General features: G+C 34.6%; 1 protein-coding gene and 1 long non-coding RNA gene across 2 annotated transcripts in view; both read left to right on the top strand.

Moving 5' to 3' along the window:
• Positions 1-2,549: 2,549 nt before the first annotated feature.
• On the top strand, positions 2,550-8,051 carry LOC110376082 (uncharacterized). Its single transcript, XR_002429516.3, has 3 exons — positions 2,550-2,723; positions 7,145-7,417; positions 7,724-8,051. It is a non-coding gene; the product is annotated as an uncharacterized LOC110376082 (long non-coding RNA).
• Positions 8,052-15,451: 7,400 nt separating this feature from the next.
• The window catches only part of LOC110376076 (uncharacterized protein), a 133,081-nt gene continuing 130,528 nt past the window's right edge, over positions 15,452-18,004 (top strand). Inside the window, exon 1 of the mRNA XM_021334426.3 lies at positions 15,452-15,669. Coding sequence (XP_021190101.1) covers positions 15,495-15,669 — 175 coding nt within the window. The 5' untranslated portion in view covers positions 15,452-15,494. The remainder of the gene's footprint in view (positions 15,670-18,004) is intronic.

Raw genomic sequence — 18,004 nt, 5'->3', positions numbered from 1 at the left:
ATCTGAATGATTCATAGAACTAATCGTTCAAAGTCCACATGATTCTGAGTAAACAGTAAGATAAATTATTAGGAGAACTAATGAATATGAAAATGAAAAACGTGACTTTAAAAAATCCCCTGTGCCATTCATAACATTCGGCACTATCAACAAAAACAAAGTAATTAAGTAGGTAAGTCGTACTTATGCTCTATTTCTGGACATAGGGCCGACTCTCATTTACGGTGGATTACAATAACTGATCCGATGTTTGATGTTAGCACCACATAATTTGTGTCTTCCAATATCTAATCGCAAAACAACTCATTGATCGGTTATAGTAATAAACCGATAGACGCGTCGTAAAGATATCATATAAAATATTTGCTCAATTTATGAAAACCTCGATAATTATATGAAGTGGTGGCATTTCATGATGTGGTGAGATCATTAATTGGCCGGTTCGAATGAATAAACTTGGTAAAGAGATTCAAAAATACGTTTAGAACTTGGGTCAGTTTTCAGCAGCCGAACTTCACAAAGGAAACAATTCTAGCAGACTTGCTGATTAGGTATACACATTGACACGGGGTCATTGTAAGCCCTAAAGAGCAAGGTCTAATAAAAAGGGACTTTTTGTACATATTGATATCAGCAGTAAGGCAAGTATGCAAATGATTGTTTACGACAAACGTTTAACGTGACTTCAAGCACGAATCTATAACAAAAACTGGATAATAAGGGTACTTGTAGCTGTCAACCTATGTTTGTAAACTATAGTATACCTAAGTCAAATTGATGAATAAATAAAAGAGATGATATGTTATGATTATCACAAGGTAGCAATTTTTTTACTGGACCAAAATAAAAACAAAATAATTGAATTGGATCTTTAGTTACTTTCAATGCAACTTAGTACAATAAGTACAGGAGTGGACATTTAGGTACATGTCAAAATAGGTACCTACTTATATTTTTAACTGACTTCAAACAAAGGAAGAGGACCGACAGGAATTTTCGATGTTTTTTGGCCTTTTGACATTTGACCGAGTAGAATTTACATGTAGGGATTTAAAATAATGAATAACCGGAAATTGTTTACTTGTGATAATATTTTATCTTTGCTTCTTTGAGTTACACGTGGAAGTAAAGAATATTAATGACTTAGAATAATTCATGCATAAATGTGCTTGTTAATGAAAATGCAATGATTATCGTACACGCCCATAATGCAAGTATCATAATTATTATAAGACTTATGTTGATAGACAACATGGTAGCTAATCCTTCTTTAATTTTCAGCCATCCCGAATAAGTTTTCAATTTTTTATCTACAATAAGTCATTATTTACCTAAAATATGCTGAGGCCCTAGTTCAACAACAACATTAACGCCCGCTTTTCTTAAAACAACTGTTTACTTTGCAATTTGAACGTGACAAAATTCATAGTAGGTTTACAGATGTTTTAAGAAAATTGACGTTTATTTTGAACGAAGATAGTCTTTGTAAAGTAAATAATGACTCGTCAACACTGAAATAATTGACATGCTTTTATCAAATTATTGATTGCTGTCATTAAATACAATTGTCGTGACATCCGCCAAATAACAAAGGCAGGTGACATGACAAATATCTACTGAAGACAAGTAGGTAATGCAATGCACTTAAGATATCTTTAATTTATGGTAATTTGTATCACCTACATATTATGTACCTACCTACTGCAGTTATCGTTATTGTAAATGTAGATAGCTCTGTATGTTTGTTACATTTTACGTTTAAATAGTTCGACTGAATCTTGCAAGATTTGACCCATTTTTTCTGAATCAGGAGCTCTTAGAAATATTCATATTAGGCTAGCCTGTAAAAGACTTTAAAAGATTTATTTTTCCTACCTAAATGACTATAACTAAAAGAGTTCCGTTTCGACGAGTCTTGATATAATTTAAGTTCGATGCAAGCTCAGGTGATCTAAATTATCAGCCAAGCAAAGCAATTAGCCGGCAAAGACTACGTGCCAGAATGGACGTCGCCAAGATAATCAGGCTAATATATGAATATTTAGCAGCATTTTAAAAAGCATAACAAAATACTTTAACATTCGGATATGTATGGTTATTTACCTTGAATCAAGGATTATGACGAGAGTTAATGTTTTAAAAGGAACAGTAATCAAATAGTCGAAGGATCTGTTGGATTAGCGAGTAAGGTGCAGAAATTAAAGCCACGGTATTTTGAGGATAACTCTTTTATTGACTAAAATCTATTCTATTCAGAATAAATTATAGTTCAACACTTTTTTTCATGAATACAAGAAAATTCCTGCTATAAGTTTCGCTGCTCGCTTTACTTTCGTCGCAGCGCAAACTCGTGCGCTCCGGTCATTGACACATAACCTAAACTTCACCGACAAATCGGAAAGAATGACAGCTTTTATGTTCCAAACTAGTTAAAAGCAGTTTCTAATGGAAAATACCGAAGGAATAGCAATATTATAGATTAAATAGGTGATCACGTATCACTTAGTTCAGACGCCAATGACGCGATCACAAAACCGGTGTTGGAGTCACACACTTAAATACTTGGTCTTCCATATAGAGTAGCAGTTTAGTTTTCGTCCCGTCAACGATCGGCCGCAAAATTTGATTTTCCGGAGTTTATTTTTAATTTTTTTATAAAATTAGTAGGTGTCAATGACAAAAACGAAGAGAAAGTTCGCGATAACCGACAAATTTCTACCAAGGTTAGTAAATTAGTTGTGATAATATAAGTAAGAGTAATGTAATTAAATAGATAGTGACATTAACGTAGTAACAGTTGTAGTATGTTTAGTAGAAATAAATGTTAAGGAACATAAATGGTGTGTTAGCATTTATTACTAACATAGAAAACTTAGCAATAGCAAAAAAAAATTTTACTAGAAGTTAGAAAATAGTAAAATGCGGTGTAAATTCAAATAAAAACCAATGAAGCGTTTCAAATAACATACCGGATAAGCCACTATTTTCAAAGTTAACAATGCAGATAAAACCTTTTTTTAAGTTAGACCAAAAAAAGGTTGAATGTAGAATTTTTTAAAATTGGATCTTATAAAATAAAAAGTTAACTGTGAAAAAGGTCTGTAGCTAGAAAGTTTAATGTTTGTGAAACCAGTTTCAATCGCAGTGTTATTGAGCTTTGAAAACTTAAAGCTGTGCATCGATGCAACTTTATGCAACTTGTAAATTAAGTTAAGAATGGAGAGGATATTATGCGGTAAATGTGAATATTTTGATTGAGTTTTTGTGATTATAACTTTCGAATTTTAGAAACTTATTTCGTTTTATGTAAAGTGCTATAATAGACTCATTAAGTGAATCTTTAGAAGTGCTTTTATTATCTTTGGCAAAAGACGGTCAAAATTGTTAGCATCTATTTCTCTGTTAGCATAGTATGATTGTAAAAAGGAATCATAACTATAAATAAAAGAATTTATGCTCTACCCAGTTAAATACCTAATGAAAATAAGAGAATTAATACAAAACAATTGAAACAAGGAAAGTCAAATATCAGAATCAGAAATATCAATAGACAAAACTAAAATTCGAATTCAAAGTTGTTTTGGTACGATTTTGGAACTATTTGTAATCTTATAGATAGATAATGTATAATTCAAGGATGTTAACATTTTAACTACACATAGGTCTAGTAGGCATTATTGGCTGATCATTTCAAGCTTTTCATGGCTGGAAAATGAGATAGTTTATAATCATTTTACGATACATTTTTTAAGTCATGGCGACAAAAAACGAAATCAAAGTTCACCTAAAAGAAACGAGTTTGTCTTCTAAGAGCAGGTTTTTAATGCATCTAAGTGCAGTGCTCCATTTAGGTTGATATGTCCATCTATGTTATAACTAGAGAGGTTGACATAAGTTTGAGATATATTTTTCTTATATTTCATTATGTTATGAAATAATTATGTTAAGCTCTTGTTACACTACACACAAGTTGCTAATCAAAATTATTGTTATTTTGTGCATTTGCGCAAAATTGTGTGCATTCAGTTCATGGGTCATTTACCAATAATAAATTGTTGATAATAATTTTAATTTACTTTATAGAGTTTCATATTACATCAATGACATAATGGAGTTTAACATTTCAAACCTCGTTTCATACTATAAGAAACCAATTGTGGTTAATTGTAGATGCGAATATTTCTAAATAGAATTTCTATCACATCAATACATTTCATATTTATCTTAAAATAAAACCAGATAAAAAGTTTAAAAGCCACTTCCTTCACAAACACATTACTTATATAACATCAAAAGATTGTTTCTCCACAAATGCGGTTACTATATCACAACAGCTTAACACATAAAGTGACACCTCATTCTCGAAGTAATCCATGATCCGTTATAAGACCTATTTACATAATTGGAGTATTCTCTTTGCCAAGAAAGGCTCAAACAGTCTAAGACAAAATGTGTAACGTTGAGAGTGTATCGTGTCGAGATGAGAAAGCTCTTCAAAAGGGGGTGTGCATGCCCTATATACATTGGTGTCTAAGAAAAGAGTCTTCAGCTGCAGTTTGTAATGTTATTGGAATTTTGAGTTTATGGAAAGAAAACTTTAAGTTCGTCTTCACTTAATGTCATGTCACAGAGCTACTGGTATTCTGGAAGTATTGAGTATGAAATTTTAAGATAAGCTTAACTTTGTTGCATCAATAGTCATAATTATTGAAGAAACTTAATATTTTTGCCGGTAAATAGATCCAGCAATATGCTTAAAGACCTCTAATAGTGCAGAGTCCTAAATCTAAATATGACATAACTGAATCGTGGATTCTTAATGCAATGCAATTTCTTATAATAAGTTGAATTAAGATGCGATCACAAACACACCTTTAACGAAAATTAACAAACAATACCATCCACGTGTTCAAAAACAAACACAGAATTAAACGCTCAGCTTTCTACCATATTACATACATATATTCTTGATTATACGGAGTTGTCTCAATGATGTGGTTGAACCGGTTACCTGTTTACTACGCCGTCCGCATCACGCGGGCACGGAGTGTTCACCACTGCCGAAGGTCCCAAGCATGGAGAACAAAATAACTAGCGGAGATGCCATAACTGAAAATCTCCTAAGAAAGCAGCGCTAAAATGCGGGTTTTGGGGGGACGAGGAACGTTAATGTTTTCGCCTTCTTTGAATCCCAAACATTTTTGCACTCCCAAAAATCTTTAACAGATGTCTCGAAGAACCCGAACATCCTTTTATATACTCGTAACTGATCGTTTTGGTCATGCCCATTATACCTATTTGAACAAGATGAAGGCACCTGACCTACCTGCATTATGGTGTCTCCGATTATCTTGCCTTACTCCGTGGTCCCAAGTCTTATAGAATCAAGAAACGGCATTATGGAAGTCGTTAATCGCCTGATATGCATGGCATTCATGGGATGGTCACCCATGATTTAGATGGGGATATCTGGTTCTCTAAATTTGGAAATGACGGGGCTTTTAACATGTGTAGTCAGATTTTTTTCATTTTTGGGTATGGTTTAAATGTTGGGTCATCAGCAAGATAAAGAGTTTGAGAATTTTCCTCGTATTTCCGACCAATATCTTGCAATTTTTAAAAGAGCTTTGCTCAAGAAATGCTCTGAGAAAATGACTGTAATGATGTTCGGTCAGCATAAAACTATATTTGGTACAGATGCATCTGCTTTGGTTAAAAGCAAGTTAAGCAATCCATTTCGGCTGATCCCAAGAACATTTTCCGAAAATATAGGTAGAACGTCATTGTATAATGCTCAATGAACATGTTACTAATTACCAAAACAAGACACAACAGACAAAAACTAGACTAAGGAAAATAAGAGTAAAAAACACGTTAATTAAAATCCAAAACGTAGATATTAGATACTTTAGAACTAAATGCTAAACTTAAAATAACATAAACCAATCACATTATACAGAGATCAAGTAAACAATATGAAAATGAACTCAAAGATGATACAAGGACCACGAATGTTGCATCACCCAGTCAATCTGGTATTGTGAAAACCGGTAAAAACTAGTTAATGCAAATATTAATGCAGGTCTATTTGCAACTGTTGGGGTAAAACGCATAGCAATAGATGCAGATAGATGCAACTTGCGTGTGCGTGAAGGTCAGAAGATACACGAGGCAAAGACAACCATAAATTCTAGAGTACAAAGCAACCCTTTACAAGAGCTATTTCCATACTTATAAATATTTATGTAGGGGTTGATAATGTTAGCTTTTGTTTAACGAAAATAAAAACCTAAGTCCCGAGCCATATTCTTTTGCTAGCAAAAAGCTTTTGAAGCCTCAAAGTTGTTATTGAAGTAATTTTGAAAATAAGTTAGGTAAATATCTAGGGAACTACCTAAGTAAGCAATATTCTCTCAATTCTTTTATTATATTAAAGTACTGTGTTTGCTCTTTTATATAGGTTATGTTATAAGAATATTCTGAGTTTTCTCGTGTCTATTTAAGCTCGGAATGTCTTCTGTGTGGCCGGAATCACAAATGTCTCAAAGGCTTATGTTTGTATGTTACCTTACTGAAAATTGGCTGAACGTAGTAAACAAGTTCCAATGATAAGTGGCTAGAATAATGTCCCCTTTGGGCTCGAGTAAGCTTCAAAAGCTTCTGGTAAATAATTAGGTAGTTCCAAACAAAAACAATTTTACCAGCAGTTAAATCAAGTTTCGTTCAAAATGGCTTTTTATTTTGCCGTAATAACGAAACTTTTTAGTGCCCCTTAATGTTTTTATAAGGTGACAACTTATCTGAATTGCAAATTGTTAGAACTTTCGAAATAACTTGAGATCTTAAAATAAACGAGAAAACTTTTAATTACCGATGGCCTTGTGTAATTTGTAACAACAACAAAATTTATTATGATTTTGCAGCGAAATTATTTATTAGGAAACTTATTTTGAAGACATGATCTTGAGTAACGATGCTGTAACGAGTCTGATATTATTTATGATCGTTTCGAAACTTCTTAATCTGTGTAATCCCAAATGAAATCCAGAACATTTATAAATGCGTTCGAAATTTTGATTTTCGAATTTACCCCTAGAAAAAACAATTGACTGTTGGATTAACCAGTTCTTTTTTCAAATTCCAGGCTCGCCAAAAACCTGTGCACCAGAAAAGGCAGTCGTCGGGCGAATACCGGCAACCGCCTGGAACACGCGGTCCTCACTCACATTCAGCACGTACCGTAGTTCCCCTCCCAACCCCCGTCACCCCTCATCTAATCATCCATCTCCCTAACCGGCATCAGCTAACTAGTGTGAAAGAGATTGATACTAGCAACCATGGCCCGAGGAGACGAATGTAAAACCGCCAGCAAGGCTAACTATGCTGTCAAGTCGTTCGACGTGTCTGCCCCCATGCAGTAAGTATATTTTACCCTAAATGCTACATTTACATTATACAGCCAGAATTAATACCTTCTGGTCATATCGATATTGGGGTTCCTCAAACCAAAAGAACAAAGCCTATATGCCTACAGAGGGCCAAGGGCATCACGACCTATAAGGCCTACAAAACTCGGAAACGAACTTTCGTATTATACTGGGTTTGTTCCCAATCTCCAAAAGATAACCTGATTAATTTAGCTGAGATCAAATTCACCGTAGAAATACCCCCTAAAAATCAATGTTCTATTACAATTCTAATGTAATTTTTCGCCTAATTCCAGAAAGCCGAGCCAGGCGCCGAAATACGAAGCACCCAAGAAGGCCGAACAGAAGAAGGACTACGGCTCCTGGGGGCCCGTCTACAAGGACAGGAAGACTTTCACAGACATGCACCTCTGCTGAACAACACCGCCGGCTCATCACTAACCTCGTCACATAGTCCTAGAGCTAAACTACCAAAAATGTTACGAAAAAATAAATAATCAGCCCAATTATATCGTGTTCCTTTGTGACGTGTCTAGCTTCTCTCTTATTGTTTCCAATGGTGTAGGTAACTTGCTTGCTAACATATCATGTATCATTATTAACAGATTAAACATCATCATCATATGATTAGAATTTTTTGTTGTGATCCTGATATCTTTTGAGTTTTGAGTTTTGTAGGCTACTGTTTATGTACAAATTAGGTATTAGAATTTTGAGCGACGGGCGTTTTGTGTGTGAAAAAGTTTAGATACGAATTGGAATAAACTAAATAACTTTTCTGTCTGTAATTTTATTTTAGGAGTTTGCTTTGATAAATTGCTGCTTAAACGAATGTTTATTTAACGCGATTTAGTTGAAGCAAGATTGATTACATTTAGATGAATCACACATGTTTGTACATGCAAGCAAAAACAAACACACAATGCCTATATTTAAATATGGAAATGTTGAAAAGCTAGATTTATGTAGATTGCTAACAAAATACGCAGAGGTAGGAATAGTCTAGAATTACCAGTATAGCGATACAATTAAAATGGAACGGAAACTGTAATGAAAACTGCGCTTTGTTCGGGGATTAAAAGTTTTCTCGCCACGTCTAGCGATATTAAATCTTAAGAAATATTCTTATAAAAGTACATCCCCAAAGTACTTAGTAGTCAAGATAAGTTTAAATTCATTATATTCCCGAAAGGACAACACTAACTTATGCAAAAAGAGAAAATATAGTTAAAGAATATCATTTGGAAAACGTTTAAGTTGAACTGAATTTGGAAACCTGCCAAAAAGTGTGCTAGGTAAGATTGTAGTTACATAAGGGTGGTACGAAAATATTGAGAGACTTTTGTCCAAACGTAAGGCCTACTGAAATTGAATAATTATGGAAATAAGTGAACTTTAACTATATTAAACTTTTTCACCAAGTTATGCAACATTGTAACTGGATAAGGTGAAAGAATTTCCTGTAGAAAGTAACAGAAACAAAAATCTGATTAAGAACTACCCATTCCAGATTCAAATGAAAACTACATCCATGGAGTTACTGAAAAAAGTACTGAACTATTTTATAATCAACCTCATTTAGACTGTTTTGAAAACAAAACGTTGTCCACGACAATGGTTTTGGGAAAGATCAGAATAAAGCGCTTTACAGCGGCTTGCAATTGGAGCTTGTCGCGGAATCGTCTGAGGCCCTGGGGACGTGAGAAAGTGTTCAGCTGCTGATGTCCGCTGAGACCGCTTGATTACCGAAAACATGGTATTCATTTGTTTAAATTGTTTTTGACGAATTGTGGTAATGTCATTTTTATATTTTTGCCTTCTTTTTGCACACAATATAGAGCCTGCAGAAATCAGATTATTAAGTTGGTGTCTCTTACCTTCAATTTCCGATTTAAATGAGTAAATAAAGGAAGTATTTAAAAGTAATTTGCCAGAAAGACATAAAGCAAAAGTTAAGTAGATAAACCAGTTCCCATATTTCTGATCCAACTTCATTAAAAACGGTGTTTATTACCACAGTATGACGTCAACGTATAAATGAATAAAATTAATATTGTTTACTATTTGAACTACATTGTAACTTAGCTTAAATTATGTTGTTCAAGATAACCTATTTTATAATATAACGTGTAAGTTATCGTTTCAGTTCTTTCAAGAGTTCGTAGTAAGCTTATCTTATAGGAATTTAGGCCTTTCAACATGCTAAGCACGTTAGCTTTTGTGTGCCTTAATAAACATGACCTAGCCTTACAAATTAAAGAAATAAGTGTAGAAAAGTCAAGTTTAGGTGGTACGTTAGGTAAGGCCCTGGTACAAAAAGGGCTCAAGAAGGAATATGCCGGTCAGCATAGTACGATAAGCTGCTGTTCACCAATTTATTACCTGCATTTCAAACAATTGATGCTTCTATTGTTAATTACAAAACAAACATGAAAAACATTAAAACTCTATGTATAGTAATTATTACAAAATTATATCTAAGTTACAGTTATTTCAAATATACATAGTACCGAATTATTAAAGAAATTATTTTAATTAAGTGCGCAATAGAAAAATGTAAAGAGTATTTAACGAAGCAGTTAATTAGTTAAGTTTTTGTTTTCAGTATTTTGCTAATTAGAATCGCTTGCCAAAGGATTTGTGTTTCACGTAATGAAATTAATTAACATAGCTAGTCGGATCAAGTTCCACCATTTTCACATTTCAATCTAAAGAAATTGAGTTAGATGTTTAACAAGCAAATGTGAAGGTGATACCGTAATTCATTCAATACGGTTAGTATTGAAATACCATCCGTATTACTCGTAAATACCTACTTATGTTATATAGTTGAAGTTGTTAGCTTGAACACGCATCTTTGGAATTAGTAGTAGGCTCAATGATTTTTTATAGTATAGATTTGTTACAAGCGCGCGCGTTGTGAAGACTCAAATACCACCCAATAGGACGTTTAGTAGTTAGTAATGAACTAGTAAACATTTGAAGCGCAATGACTAAAACAATAACTATCTCTTTCATTTGCGTGCTTTTACGCATCTTTTGTTTTACTCATCATAAAAGTTGTCAATGTGTGCAATTTTCGATTGCGCGGAACAGATTGAAAACTGCAATTACATGAAGGTAACATATCTGTACTATAAAAAATCATTGAGTAGGCTGGATAGATTTGAAAAAATATTTTTGAGTTCCCTCCAATTTCAAAGACAGTAACATACTATATTTAATTGCTTTCTTATTTAGGTCTAACACACGAGGATAAAAATATCCTAACTCGAACGCACGTCAATTTCCGAAATTCCCGCACCATTACATTCCCATTACAGTCTGTCAAATTTCCTTGACGCGTCCGAATCTCCGGCAATATGGCCGCGAAAGGGCGCGAAATGATTCCGCCATTACTTTATCTGTGGAAGGAAGTGACGTAATAAGTTGCGGTGACGTTAAACAACCGTTTTGGCAGCATTTGGCAGCGGATGCCTCGCTCGATTAATTCGACGTTTAACTTTGTATTCGAAGTTTTGGTTTGTATTCGGACGATCGAAGATAAATTAGCTTTGAGCAATGTGAGGTTTTGGATGTTCTATTCAGATCAAGCGCTTTCTTTGAAGAGATTATTATACCTAGATGATGTGATAAAGAATAATTTATTTTTAAAGGTCAAACAATCACAAATGTTAAGAATTTGAGGCTAACACTGTCATTCTGGTGGTTCACTTGATCCATTTTTTCAGTTCATACAAGATGGAAGCCTTTGTGAGTTAATAAAGTTTGCGATAATCTTAGGCTAAATCTAAAGTGAAATGAAAATGTCATTATAAAGTGCATTTATTTAACTTTCAACATATTATTTATATTTTTAAATATTAGATTATAAAAAAACATTTAAAAATATAAAAAAAAGATGGCCACCGATATCGGGCACAGGGTCCAAGGTACCGGTGGTTAGGGTCCCAGAGACAGAAACCTCCTCACAATACGCGCCGTATCAAGGAGTACTGCCTTCTGAATCAATCCCTTGATCCAGCCGCCCAACGAGAGCCTCCTGAGGTGTTGGTCGAGGCTCTTGGCTATTAGACCATTGGCCGTAATGACAATCGGCACAATAACAGCCGTGTCGACATCCCACATGGCGACAACCTCGTGCGCTAAGTCAAGATATTTTATTTGTTTCTCTTTCTCAGCTTTCACGAGGTTCTCCTCATGTGGGACGGTGACATCGACTATCATCGCGCGGCGCGCTAATCGATCTATCACCGCTATATCAGGTTTATTGGCTGCAATAGTCCTGTCAGTGATGATAGATCGATCCCAGTACAACGTGATATGGTCCTTTTCGAGAACTGGGTCGGGCGCATACCTGTAGTACGGTACCTCAAGATCTACAAGTTTGTATTGCAGAGCAAGCTGCTGGTGGATGATCTTGGCCACTTGGTTATGCCTGTGCAAATATTCACCGTTAGCCAAACCAGAACCAGCCAACAACCAGATATAATATGTCTGATAGACTCACCCGGATGGTGACATGCCCGACATATGTCAACCGTCCCGTCTTTCATAATATACCTCCGGTAGTTATTCGGATAACTTCGTCCATTCATCATAATTCATCATTATAAAGTATTATTACGGGTTATATGATATAACACATACGTACGTGCTGGAAAAATCTGAAGAAACCGTCATGAATGAAGACGTAAAACTTAATTTGCAGGTCACGATTCGTCGCAACGAGACGCACGGAAGGGCTTGATGTCCCGCTCTACGTGTCTCTGGTTACTACAAAATATTCTGATTGTGAACTCACGAGCGTACTCGAGATTTTTCCGACAAATTGTTTTATTAGGTAGATAAACGTTAGTTTTAGATTACAGTTGTGTTATTTTTATTCAGGGATTGTCGTAATTTATACTTTTCCCAAAAGTGTTTGATACGGAAAGTACTTGTAGTTTTATGAATATTATAATTTCATACTAATAATGAGCTTTCCTGTACAAAATCATGGTAATCGGTTAAATCCGCTCCTAAACACGTCGAAACGTCGTCAACACGTCAACAACATCTACGAAGCAAAAAGTTGTAAAACCTGATTTGAGTCATTTCCCAATTCCCAATAAGAAACTCAAAAAGTAAGAAATAGTATAAAAAGTAAAAGCAATAAATGTGCAATGAAAAACCAGTGATGAACTCCGCCGAACCGCTTAATCAACTGTGTTAATTTGCGACGGTAACGAGTTATTCAGAAACAAGGGCTGCTGTGTACCTCGTAAAAACGTACACATTTACGTAAATTAAACTTATTCAGCTGCAACACACGCTTTCGTACAAATTACTCCATATTCAATGGGGTTTTCGGCGATATTGGTGAAATAATAACACAAGCTTGTTAATTGTAAAAACAGAATATCAGTTGATCCTTGAACGTATATCCTATACTTAATGGTATCTGAAACTGTCATCATTTTCCCTTTTTTTTGTGGGAAATCATCAAGACTAAAACCCCCCTGATGTTTCTTCTGAAGCCCTTTTTGTATCCCTTCTAAGTACCTGTATCCTTAAAATGTCTGCTTTTACGCACTTTCTTGTAGCTAAATAAAAATCCGTCTTTCTATCTATCTCTAATCTTTTGATTTTTTATTTCAGATACCTAAGTGGCGAGGCATTTATTTTTAAGGTTAGATTTAATTCTGAGCACAGGAAAAAGCATATTCTACATTTTGTGCTTTGCTGCAAGCGTATAAAAAAGAGTTATCATAAAAATAATATAATAACAATTAAATGGCATTAAGTAGTTACACGCGATTGCATGACAGACATTTACATAATAATGCACTTTAGATTTTATTATCAGTACTTCATCAAATCGGTGTAATGTAACTTTGCATAATTGTTCAGATATTTAAATAAAAAAATGCAATAAACTTTATACAGTGAATAGAGGCTTTATTTTTCTTTTAATATAGTTGGTTATATACGATTTATTCTAAGGTAACCAGAGTACCAAAGTGGAAAAAAAAATAACGAGCACCCTTGTCTTTTCACGTAGAACCTTACACTTTTTTCTTCACCATTTTAATAATTGTCTATCCAAATACAAAACGACTTAAACTCTTAATTATAAATGTAATTTATTTTTGAACCATTCCAAAAAGTTCAATAAATCCATTGATTCATTCATTTACTTCGATTGCTTATGAAAAAAAATCCTGTAGGTATTTCAAAGCAGTTTTCTTCATGAAATCGCGTTTTAATGACAAGATCCGAAGCTGGCCGTATGCGGCGGTTACTGAATTATTAAGTGTATTCCTTTCCTTTGTTCGGAACCTGCGTCCTGTTTAATTGAACAGCTCACTATTGACTTTGAACCTATCAACTTTTAGTATGATTGCTTTTTGTTAGATTCCTATCTTTGGTAGGTACTTATTTGTTGAGCGGCCCTTTAGATTCGATGAATATTTTGGAGACTTGCTTTCGCTAACGGTTTCAGCCGCTTTCCGAGTCCACTACTTCCTCCACCAGGATAAAAAGTAGCCTATATGTTATTCAAATATATAAGCTACAGAGGCCCATATCGACCAAGATTCATCAAAAACCATCCAGTAGTTTTTACGTGAAAGAGGAACAAACATTTATATGTACATACAAGCATGTATTAATATTATAAGCTGAAGATAAGCCCCTTGTATGCTTCAGGTTTTAAATAATTCTGCATATCATATATGAAAGTGCATATAACAAAGTTGTACTGAAAAACCAGTAACTTGGCGCTGAAACAATAGTTCGTTAGTGTTTTGTTTGGGCGCGGAAACTGATTTAGTTGCTAGAGCTGAAATTGTTTGTTCTGCTGGGAAGTTCTTCTATATGTCTTTTATATGTCACTCTTATGTAAGATTGTATTGAAGGTTTCTTTGTCTAGACCATGTAGGTAGGTTTTGAGGTATGTTCTGTACTTATTTAAGTATCGGACTCAAAACTTGCACTACCAATAGAATTACCAATTTGAGCAAACTGATCATTACACTATATTTTTTTCAGATTAATTCAAATGGTAGCTACAGTTGCTATATTTTTTATCAAAAAAATATTTTATAACTTCCAAAGATCAAGACCCAAACGTCAAAAGCACGTGCGTTTCACATCGGAATTGAACCGCTGTCAAGTTGCTTTGTTATTATTATTGTGCAAGTGTCCGCATAGTGCAGCCTCCCGCGGGCACGTGCTATCGACCGTAGTGCGGGACTCAGCACGCGGCACTGCGCGCGCATTATACTACAGACCACACATTTGGATTTGAAAAACGAATACCTAACTTTCTGACAGGCCTTTGTTTTTTTTTTGAATAATTTCTGGTGTAAAGAGGTTGTATGCATTTGCATATTGAGCAAAATAGATAAGTAATTAATTTGTAGTTTTATAAGTTTTTTATAGAAAAGTTTTAATATGCCTTGAAATGTAGAATTATTTACTACGCATTTAAAAATCTTAAGCATAGGTACCATGTTTTTAATTGTTGTAGCCACAGTGTAGGTACTGTAAAAATAATTGCGGTGGTTTCCCTGCTTTAATAATAGAGTTTCACTCTTATGAGTTCTGAAGTTTATGAAAGCAAGCGCTCTGTTTTATTGTAAAAGTAATTAAATTGCACAAGAGAAAGCGAGTCGTACGAATTATTATGATATTTAGATTTAACAGCAGAAAGTCATGTTGTTCATATTACCTATTTCAAAATAAAAGACGGAGCCAATTAAAATCCTACAGCTTCAAAATAAAAGTTGAAGACAGCTCGAAAATACAGAAAAGCTGTTGAAATAAATCCACTTTCCTTTCTTTGATCAACCGCAACGAAGGAACCGCATAAACTCATATAAAAATACTTGCAAAATCGTATAAAACGAGCGTGACAAATCGCATGTCAAACACGAACTGGCGCGCGAACTTATCATTGAACAAACTCGAGCAGTTTACGCACTAAATTAATATTTCCCGGTAGCAAACGGGCAGCTTTATCGATAAGGGGTCGGCACGCGGTTGCGGCACTCCGGCCGGAGCCGACCGCACGGCAGACGTCGGATGGCCGACCGGAGCAAACACCGCGTCGCGCCCCTGCCGGCGCCGACCAAAAAACAATACGCGTACATCCCGTGCCCACGGTCCGAGGAGGTCGGCACCGAACTCGCCCTCCAACTCCTCAGAGGAACACCATACCATCACGAGGAACCTGAGACACCGCAAAAGTCGCCACCCGGTGAGTTTGACACTTGTGGCTGTTTGTGAGTTCCCTTGCAACTTTTATGGCGGGAAAAAGTTTGTGCGTGCGTTTTTAGCGGCAATTTATTACTTCGATTTTTGAACGTGAGAACATCGACGGTTAAAAAGTATGATGTCAGTCGGAAAATATTTTTAATAATAACTTCCTGGTGATCAAAGATGTTTATGAAAACATAAGTAGACTATTTATAAGTCGTAGACTAAATAATATACGCTTTTAAAATATTTGCTTGTAAATGAAAGCGAATAATTTGTTATGAAAAAAAAGTGTCACACAAAGCTTACATCTGAGTCTACTGTGAATTTGTAAACACTGAACATTTAGTTTACTGATTTAAAACTAATTTACGACCACATTTCATTCCGAATGAAAAGCTTTATGAATGCTCTTACATTTGCATTTTAAATGCGCGAAACTTTTCCTATGAAAAAAGTGGGAAAGCACGTGTAAATTTAAGAGTCATCTATCTATCAACTAAAGTAGAACCCAGTTTAACATTCCATTAACAAAATATCTCTACGATATTTATAGGATTCTCAATTCATAATCAGTGTATAATTAGCACATTGACTGTAATGCAAGGTGTTGGCGCTCAAATGTTGTCACTGCGTTCTATTTGTAATAGGAACATAACAACATTAGCTATTTCTGCGCTCATTGATAACTGTCGTTACGTTGATGGTGCAACCCGCCTGTGCCAGTCAATGAATGTTCTTAATATTTTGGTGAACAATTTTTACAAAAAATTATTCGTATGTTAGTACTCGTATGTTAGACTGAAATGAATTTATGAAAATAAAATTGAATCGTAACGCTTGTACGCCAATGAGTTTTAATATGATCGACTAACTTTGTATTTTATAATAAATAACCTGCATAATTTTATGGACACTCACGTTTATACAGATAAAGTATCTTCAGTTTTTATATTTAGTCCAACCAATGCTAACCAAAGTAACATTAAACAAATTTAATTTTTCGAGTTTGTAAGTTGAAGAGAAGGTGAAAATAAAAATCGAAGAAAAACTGATAATGAAATAACAGAGGAAACCTAATATAGTACATAGGATAGTAGCACTGACCTCATGCATTCGTAAAATGATTGTCGAAATTGAGAATGGAAATTCCGACCCTGAACCGAGATCGCGAAATTTCAGCAACTGTTGGCTCCGTGGCTGGCCGATTGGGCTGTCAATATTAAATTATAATTGGATTTGTCCAGTGTTTACTGTTATTTTGAAATAATTTTTACTATAAAAAAACATGATATTGTGATTCTGTGCAATGTGCATGGTCGCAAAATAATACTCAAAGTTAACGAGCCACATTTTCTGTGGATAATAACTTTTACAATAATAACTAAGAGAAATTAACGGAACCTTCCAAAAATAACCAGGGTACCAAAGGTATGATAAAAGATAAAAAGATAAAAGATAATTTATTTTGTTAAAACATGGGTACATATGTTTACAAAACATAGGTATTGTTAAACATGAGGTGTTAAAATTAGGTAGGATAGAGCCATACATGTTTTGCCTGTAATTGGCGTACAATTTTTTTTTTTTACATAACTAGGCAGGTACATATTATGTAGGTAGCTAATATCAAAGCGAAATGTCACAATAGTTTGGCATCATTAAGGTATTCATTAACTGTATAAAAACATTTCGTAATCAGGAACTCTTTTAATTTTAATTTAAATTTATTTAATGGTAGCTCCTTTATACATTTAGGTATTTTGTTATATAAAACAGGCGCTAGGCAGAATATGCTCTTATGCATCAGTGCAGTGTTGCATGGCACAATGCACAGTTTGTCTTTGTCTCTGCGAGTACGGCTACTTATATCAGCAAGGCGACTAAATAATTTTATGAGTACCTTCGTCACAATCGCAACGGAAGAAATACAGCTTTCCAGCAACCTATTCACTCATGTTCTCATTAAGAAGATAGCTTGACTTATACTATACCCTAAATCTATATAGCCAAAAGCATATAAGTAACCTAACTACCCATATAATACCATACCTACAGATGTAAAGGCTTACCCAAGTTACTTATCCAAATCCCTCCGATATCTCGCATAGACCCTGAAATAATTCACGACCAAACGTACGATTATTCGCACACATTACGATACATAATGCTAGCTCACGTTTGCTAGTTTCGCACTGATCTATAATAAGCATCTGTTTCCCAACTTTATGGGGATAAAGCTTAGTTTACACAGATGTTAGACATTTACGCCTCTGTTCAACGAAACCTCTTAGTATCTTCTTAGGGGAGTTTCTGTTTAAAAGGTCTTATTTTGA

This window comes from Helicoverpa armigera, chromosome 7 (genome assembly GCF_030705265.1).
Source record: "Helicoverpa armigera isolate CAAS_96S chromosome 7, ASM3070526v1, whole genome shotgun sequence".
NCBI lineage: Eukaryota > Metazoa > Arthropoda > Insecta > Lepidoptera > Noctuidae > Helicoverpa > Helicoverpa armigera.
The sequence above is the reverse complement of the archived record's forward strand: the minus strand, read 5'-3'. Positions and strand labels throughout refer to the sequence as shown.